We start from the raw sequence: 8,329 nt of genomic DNA on the forward strand, positions 1-8,329 counted from the left end.
GGGAGACTTCACAACTCTGCTATAAAAAAATTAGGATAGGACTCTCACGTCAAGCGAAGTGAACATCTGGCCACGCAGAACCCAATGTAGAATGTCACCCAATGTAGAATGTCATGAAGCGATCAAGAGGACATCATATGACATGTCCATCTGGCCACTCGAAAGTCATCAAGAGGACATCATATGACATGTCTATCTGGCCATTCAAAAGTCATCGAGAGGACACCATATGACATGTCCAAATGTCATGAAGCGATCAGGAGGACACCATATGGCATGTCTATCTAGCCACTCGAAAGTCAATATAGAAGAACATCATGAAGCCATTAGGAGTTCACCATAGACATGTCCATTTGGCCACTCGAAAGTCAATATAGAAGAACGGAGTTCACCATATGACATGTCCATCTGGCCACTCAAAAGTCTATAGAAGCACGTCATGAAGCAGAAGACACCATATGATATGTCCATCTGGCCACTCGAAAGTCAATATAGAAGAATGTCCTGAAGCGATCAGGAGGAGGACACCATATGACATGTCCATTTGGCCACTCAAAAGTCAATATAGAAGAATGTCATGAAGCGATCAAGAGGACACGGTATAACATGTTCTCTTTGAAACGAGAATAACATATCCTTTAAAGAGGAGATGAGAAGACATAATCAAAATAAGGACAAGAGTGTCACAAATAAGCTTGTTGAAAGGTTGGGTAGGACTCCAAGTCTTAACGCGGTTTTGGAGTTAAGTACATGCATAAGAAATATGAAAGTTCGCCTAATTTAGTGTCAATTGGACATCGGGTAGATGCCACGATCAACATCATGTCTACACTCTCCAATTTATATATACATCATAATTTACTACACTAGGATGTGATTAGTTGTCAATTCTTCTTATCGAAGTTATATGCTATTAAAAACGTTAAAAGTTTTTGAATGAAATTGCATCAATTGCACCCATTCCATCGTGTCCAACGCGTCACTTAGAGTTCTTGGACCAATATTCACGAATAAGTCTTATCATCATCAACATACACAATCTCGATCGAGGAATAACAAATCTTTCTAAGATTCTGTACCATAAGAACTAAAGCCAAAATGTTGAAGATCTAAAAAAGAAAAATTAGGGGAAGGAAGGAACAAAATTGAAGGTTTGGATGAAAGGAAGAAAGGGAAAAATGTAAGTTCAATTGGAAATTAGAATTAGAGGATGATTAGCAGCAGCAGATTAATTTTGTCATGTAGATAAGATCATGAAGCTTTGAATTGGTCTTCTTAATCTAATTTTAGGATGTTTAAATTGAAATTGAAACGAAGAATTTGAAAGGCTCTTGACGATCATTCTCCTCTGTCTTCGCTGATTTTCTCTCCGTGTTTTTACAGAACATCCAAGGCAGGTTACAACGAATCCGCCATAGCCATGGAGAATCAGAGCAGCGCCTGTCTGTCCTACGAGAAGCTTAACGGCGTCGCCACCTGGCTCGGCACCAGCGTCGCCTCCGCCTTCTTCGCCTCTCTCGAGCGCTGTTCCTGCATCAATCTCTCAACCTCCGACGACCATGAAGATCCCGATGAGGCTCACGATCGCCCTCTCATGTACTGCACTTCCACTTCTTCCTCCGTCATTCGCAGCTTCGAACCGCTTCCTCCGCCGGTCAATGACGTTGCCAATCTCCCCGTCTGAGCGTCGTTCTCCATGGATCTGAGGTCGATTTCAAATTAGGTTTTCTTCAGATTTGTCGCGGGATCCGAATGTTTTTTTTTCTTCTCTTTTTTTAATCTTCTTTTTTGTTCTATGTGTTCCTTTTCCTTTTTCTATCCCTTTCCCTTGCTCGCTGGATTGAGGATTATGCGTTGAATTTCTTTTCTTCGTTTGTTCATATCTTTCTTTTCTGTGAATTACAACTGGAATGATATAATAAAAAATTTTTTACCAGAAACAACTCGATTCTTGCTGATTCTTATCGGTATTTGAAGATTCATCATTCAAAATTAGGTCATAATCGCCGAATCCATAAATCTGATCGGTTTTGACATTTTCTTTCTTGATTGTCTGGTAATAATTCTTGGATGAACCCAAATTGATTTGGGATCAAGATGAATGATGAACGATGACCGAACATCATGGTGTTGCTAACCATTGGATGGCATGAAAAGCCACCAATTCTCCGAGATTCCGCTCGGTGGTGATATAATAAGAGAAATAATTTCCATTTTTCTATTGAAATTGTACAGATCTGAGCTTTCTTTCTGCCATTTTTGTTTATAAAAACTAGAAAGGCATGCAGTAGTGGAGAGATTTCTGACCTTTCTGCCTTTTTTCTTCATCTTGGTTGCTTGTCATAACGCAGTGTATGATATGAAGTGTCTATGAGTTTGATAGCATCTTCTGAAATGAACAGAGGCAGTTGGAAAGACAACATTCGTACTGTTTTGTCATTCATTTCATGATCTCAGACATAAACATCTCATCAAATGTTATTTTATGTCAACATGGTTGTCTGAATCGGAATATTATATTTGATGAGAAAAAGAAGAAAGGGATCTTCTTATCCTCCAAACTCCATGCACAAAAGGAAACAAGTGGCCAAACAAAAATAGACAAGATTTGTGAGATTCACGCCAATTGAGAGAGAAGTGAGTCTCAAGCGCTCTGGCCTCGAAGGAGTGGATTGTGAGATCTCATGAGTCTCAAGCGCTCTGGCCTCGTCTCAAGCGCTCTGGCCTCGAAGGAGTGGATTGTGAGATCTCATGAGTCTCAAGCGCTCTGGCCTCGAAGGAGTGGCTCTGGCCTCGAAGGAGTGGATTGTGAGATCTCATGAGTCTCAAGCGCTCTGGCCTCGAAGGAGTGGCCAAACAAAAATAGACAAGATTTGTGAGATTCACGCCAATTGAGAGAGAAGTGAGTCTCAAGCGCTCTGGCCTCGAAGGAGTGGATTGTGAGATCTCATGAGTCTCAAGCGCTCTGGCCTCGAAGGAGTGGATTGTGAGATCTCACATCGGTTGAAGAGGAGAACGAAACATTCTTTTTAAAGGTGTAGAAACCTCTTCTTAGCAAGTGGATGCTGCCCCAAAGGGGATGGATCGTGAGGTCCCACATTCTTTATTCTTTATAACAGTGTAAAAATCTCTTCTTAATAGGCACAATATCTACTAGGCATGTACTTCATGACGTTGTTGTTTGGGATTTGGGATTTAGATCTTTAAGGCATAGTTTTTTTCATTTATCAGTACAGCTAATTGATTCTAATCATTTAACCCTCTGATGCAGAGCAGGAACATGGGCACACACAGCTTGGTTAACATAAAGCTTTCACAGAAAAGGCAGAAGAACATTCAATGTAGAAAGAATATTTGGGTATCTCTCTTTCTCTTTTTGTGTTCATCTTGTAATCAGTTGGTTTCTTAACTGTAAACTCCTGCAAAGTAAATGAACAAGTTATTTGAATATGATCAAATCTCTTTCATTGTTTCCTGTCTCAAATGGTATCAATTTGTTGGAATTATATCTCCCTCGCTACCGTTATACAAGACGGGGCGAGAGATGAGTTTATAACTTCAAATCTCGATCTGTTTGAACTTTCAATTCTATAACGACTTCCATAGAACAGTTTTTACGCGGGGGAGGGAGGGTGGAAGCCTGTACAGAGTTTGTATTTACAACATAGATGCTAAGTAGCTTAGCTTAAGCTCGTAACACCATGATCGGCGTTGTCGAATGAAATAAGTGAGAATAATACAACCTATAAACTCTGTTAGCAAAAGGGGTTGGTGCAGACTGTGTTAGTGTAATGATACAGCAAGCAAGCAAGAGCAAGCAGCAAGAAGCAAACAAAAAAAACTTTTTCCTTGCATTTCAAGATCAGCCTGGAAGGTAAAGTCTCATCAGATGAAAACGACCGACTTTGTTGCCCCACACTCAAATCCTCATGTCACTCGTCGTCATCGTCGTCATCGTCGTCTTGATACGAAGCCGAAACAGAAATGGTCAAAAATATCAAATCGTTTTTAAAAAATGGCCCACAAGATATACCAATTTTCCTTCAATGAATACAGGCCACCAATCTTGATTTCCCTGACCGTGTTAGAGCAGAAAAGGCGAGAGGTATGAGGTCCTCCAAGCCCCTGCAGCAACCTGCACGGTCGAGACAACGCCTCATATCAGTATCGTTTCCTCATTACATGAACGACTTGACATGTTCGATATGGGCCAGCAGTATTCAAATCACAACATCATGAAGTCTATTAGTTAAGCTAACCTTGGCCACTAGCTGATTTGAAGTTGTTCCTCCATAGAGAAGCTTGTTTCGTCGTCGTTGTTTCGATAAACTGGCCCTAGAGTATAAGAAAATATATAGAGATAGCTCGAGGAAACTCCGAAAACGATAACATATCAGCCATCAGCACGTATGATTGTGTTTATTGCAGTGGGGGTGATAACATGTGTTGATCATCTAAAATGATATCAGGCTTGCATCATAAGCTTATACTCAGCCAGGAGGCACTAACATGTGAAAAACCAAAACCAGATGGAAATCACTTCATATTTTCGGAACATCCTTAAATTTCAGACGTGTACAGGTAACCCGTAGTTGTGAAACGATCTGATCCGTCCATCCCATCCTGCAGTCACGATGACCAGACCCCACGCGTGAGAACTCGATGTATTTTGGCAAGACAATTTCAGAAATTTATATCGAGATTTATGCATCATAGATGGTTTCATTAGCAGGCTCGAAGCGTGGAGCTTCTCCTCGGGCCAAGTTGCAGATCCCTTGGGGAAGGATTCTAATAACTCTTGCCTCAAAGAGAAAAAGGCCGGGGACGAAAGCGGGAAAGTGTCAGAAGAACTCCTTCGCGTGCCAGAAAAACGTCTTTCGTCGTCTGTGTTACTTCTCAAACCACACCACGGTACTGCAATGGAACCATTGGAGGGGAAATATTCATACGACTTGACCTTCTTCACCGGGGAAAAAATAGACTCGTTCTTATAACTGCAGTTCCATAAATATACATTAGAATCGCCACTAGCAGATATAATATGTTTCCCGTCTGAGGTGAACGACGCAGACATCTGGTTTCCGGTATTACAAGGCCCTGAACGGAAAGGACGAAACTTGCTTATGAGCAGACAGGAAGACAGGATACAACGAACAACACCAATAACAAACAAGGATATACAGGTGCATACCCTTGTATTTCTGGACCACATGAAGCCCTTGAACAATCCGGATTCGAGAATCAGCAGAGCTGACCATAATTCTGCTCGAATCGTTTGCAGAATACTGCGGCCCAAGAGAAAAAGCATAAGAATGCACAGAAAATATTAGCATCCCGAACGAGAACGACAAGAAACAAGAACATAAATACAACATCTAAATGTGAATAAGAAGATTAATAGAAAGAAGAACCACCTGAAACCCTGTTATCTTTTTACTGGGCGACTTCTTCTTACTCGACAAACATATTTCGGCATCTAATTCCAGGTTATTATCACCTAACCAAAAGAAATCGAGTGTTTAACATATTCAGCTCATAACACGAGCGTTCGGGGAAGTAATTTAGTATAAGAAACGAACCTATTACTCTAAAGATGCGGCAGGTACCGTTTATGGAGCCAACAACTCCTCTCTACATGATGAGATCGAAATGCCATTAACATCTAAGTAAACCACCAAATTTCTACATAAACATAATGAAAGAGCGAAACGAGAACACACCCGCCCATTAGGATGATAGGATACTGCAGTGACAATTTCCCTCATGTCTATCCAGTCAACAACTTGAGAAGAAGGAATCCCCCAAATGCGTATCTTTCCATCTATTGAACCACTGATAAAGTAATTTTCATCCATGGGATTAAAATGAACACAAGTAACTGCAGCCAACATGGAGACGAACTGTGAGGGGGCTGCACGAGAAGAATTTGCAAGTAATTTAAGAGAACGGAATTCCAAACTCACCGTAGTTACTATGTGAAAAGACTCTGAGACAATCGTTAGATCCCAATCGCCAAAGTCGGACAGTTTTATCGATTGATGATGACAGAAGATACTGCACGAGGAAACAACAAATACTTCATATGATTACTATAACAGCTCAAGCCCACCACTAGTAATTATTGTCCGTTTTAGCCCGTTACATATCTACGTCAAACTCACGGTTTTAAAACGAGGCTTCCACATCCTTATAAGGAATGTTTCATTCCCCTCTCCAATTGATGTGGGATCTCACAATCCACCCCCCTTGTGAGCCCAGCATCCTCGTTGGCACACCGCCCGGTGGCTGACTCTGATACCATTTGTAACAGCCTAATCCCACCGCTACCCGATATTGTCCACTTTAGCCCGGTATGTATCGCCGTCTGCCTCACGGTTCTCAAGCATGTCTATTAGGAAGAGGTTTCCACATCCTTATAAGGAATGTTTCGTTCTCCTCTCTAACCGATGTGGGATCTCACAATTACTAAAGCATAAGCATGATTTAGTTTCTAGGAAATTCATAGAACTAATACTTACATTGTTTTTTGACCAAGAGAGATCCAGAATGTCGCCGGTATGTCCATGGAACTCATGCAATGGTCGCTCCAATATCCTGAAGATTTTAGGTGGAAAAATTATACAAGCTGATTCTGATGTTTTCTTCAAGGCCATTGAGTTAGCTATCTTCTCTTTCTCCGAACGCAGGGGTTTCAACTCAGAAAGGTGATTAACTGTGAAGTAAATGCAGGATGGATCGATCTCGGGAATGTCGGATTCATTCGATCTCTCATCTTCAATCACTTGCCATAATTTAACAATCCCATCATCACCACCAGTAGCAAGAAACCGTCCACTAGGACTGAACTTCATCGTCAAAACAGCACCTTGATGTGCCTGGATATCTTGTCCCATATACATAGCTGAGAGTTCTTTCAATTGCTTCTTGCAATGGCGAACCTTCATCCTCGGAACTCTCGACCCTGTACTCAAATCACCATCAACAACCAATCTTGACTTACCATGCTTATCGAAAATGCAGGCAGCCGATCGTAATTTCTTAAGCCAACGTTTGTTGACTCTTCGTTCTGTACTCAACGGAATGTTAGCCCTCTCAGCCTCCATCTCCATCATTTGTTGGAAAGACGGCGAAGAACTCGATGCCTCCTCGAGCCTTTCAGGCAATGCAAACCGAACAGATTTTTTTAGATCCCCAATTTTCCTGCCACATTCTCCATGAATCCCACCATCCCTATACAGAATGCTATTCTTTGAAGCCATCTCTGAATGTTCAAGATCATCATTAGACCAACACGACAACGAAGATCGACCCGAGCAAAACACATCTTCAAACTCTGAGGATTCAGCCCCGGAATTATCCCTCCATCTTTCTCCATCCCCTTCTCTCCAATCACGACAAACAGTGAGAGAATTCCCATTAGCGAGAGGAGCTCGATCTAATCCCATTCCCATCCATTTCAAAAACTTACTTCGACGCTCATGAACACTCATAGGGCTTCGATTCCATACATCATAACCCAAACTCCCATCGACCCAATTGTTAAATCTGGGACGAGAATCAAAGCCCGCCTCAATCCCATCAAAATTGGCTTCCGATATCGAGGGAACATTGATATCTGGCGCATCAAAAAACGGGCATTCTTCATCCTCGCTAACGCTACCCATTATTCCGCACAGTTCAACCCATGAAATCCCCTCAACAACACGGCATTATAAACGGGAGAGAAATGTGCGAGCAAAAAACGAATACACACTACACAACAATCCAAAAAAGGAAAAAGAAAATTACAAAAGGGGAAAAACGCAGATCAGTTTAACCGAAACAAAAAACTTATTAAATTAAAGCGATCAAACATGGATCCCAATTGTTTGAGCAAAAAGAAAACAAAACAAAAATCGTGGGAAATGAAATTGTGTAGTAGAGACAGACGAAATCAGGCAGCCATTAATGAGTTAACAAACAGAATCAGTCCAATATCCAGAAACCAAAATTGAAAGATCACAATCGATACAGAAATGAAAATGAAGAACAAACCAAAACAAAAAATGGAAAACGATTCGAAACAGGATTCTTACATGGAGACGAAGGGGGTTTCGTTTGGATGATGAGATCTCTTAGAAACTGAGGAGGGCGGAGATCGAAGCATCCATGGAGCTCCTTTTACAACTCTCTCTCTCTCTCTCTCTCTCTCTAAATCTCTCCAGAGCAGAGAAGGGGGGCAGTACAAGAGAAGCTTTAATAATTTTATAAAAAAGAAAAAGGAATTCAATGGAATTTTGAAGAATTAAAACAACAAAAAATTGAAAAAAAAAAAAAAAAAAAAAAAAAA

At 41.1% G+C, this 8,329-nt stretch overlaps 2 protein-coding genes across 3 annotated transcripts; one reads left to right on the top strand and one right to left on the bottom strand.

Moving 5' to 3' along the window:
• Window positions 1-1,175: 1,175 nt before the first annotated feature.
• On the top strand, window positions 1,176-3,450 carry LOC111459420. 2 transcript variants are annotated; one of them, XM_023102320.1, is made up of 3 exons: window positions 1,176-1,241; window positions 1,394-1,707; window positions 3,272-3,450. In XM_023102320.1, exon 2 carries the CDS (start codon window positions 1,421-1,423, stop codon window positions 1,682-1,684), a length of 264 nt encoding a protein of 87 aa, XP_022958088.1. In that variant the 5' UTR covers window positions 1,176-1,241; window positions 1,394-1,420; the 3' UTR covers window positions 1,685-1,707; window positions 3,272-3,450. The 2 variants fall into 2 exon arrangements, with proteins under 2 accessions (XP_022958088.1, XP_022958087.1); XM_023102319.1 differs by lacking the exon at window positions 1,176-1,241 and having other exon boundaries at window positions 1,248-1,707; window positions 3,277-3,444.
• Window positions 3,451-3,563: 113 nt separating this feature from the next.
• On the bottom strand, window positions 3,564-8,311 carry LOC111459419 (WD repeat-containing protein 44-like). Its single transcript, XM_023102318.1, has 9 exons — window positions 8,076-8,311; window positions 6,519-7,752; window positions 5,964-6,054; window positions 5,721-5,878; window positions 5,580-5,631; window positions 5,415-5,497; window positions 5,192-5,285; window positions 4,260-5,097; window positions 3,564-4,135 (listed from the first exon to the last, which is right to left on the bottom strand). Exons 2-8 carry the CDS (start codon window positions 7,662-7,664, stop codon window positions 4,568-4,570), a joined length of 2,154 nt encoding a protein of 717 aa, XP_022958086.1. The 5' UTR covers window positions 7,665-7,752; window positions 8,076-8,311; the 3' UTR covers window positions 3,564-4,135; window positions 4,260-4,567.
• Window positions 8,312-8,329: the final 18 nt, after the last annotated feature.

This window comes from Cucurbita moschata, unplaced genomic scaffold, assembly GCF_002738365.1.
Source record: "Cucurbita moschata cultivar Rifu unplaced genomic scaffold, Cmos_1.0 Cmo_Scf00022, whole genome shotgun sequence".
NCBI classification, from domain to species: Eukaryota; Viridiplantae; Streptophyta; class Magnoliopsida; order Cucurbitales; family Cucurbitaceae; genus Cucurbita; species Cucurbita moschata.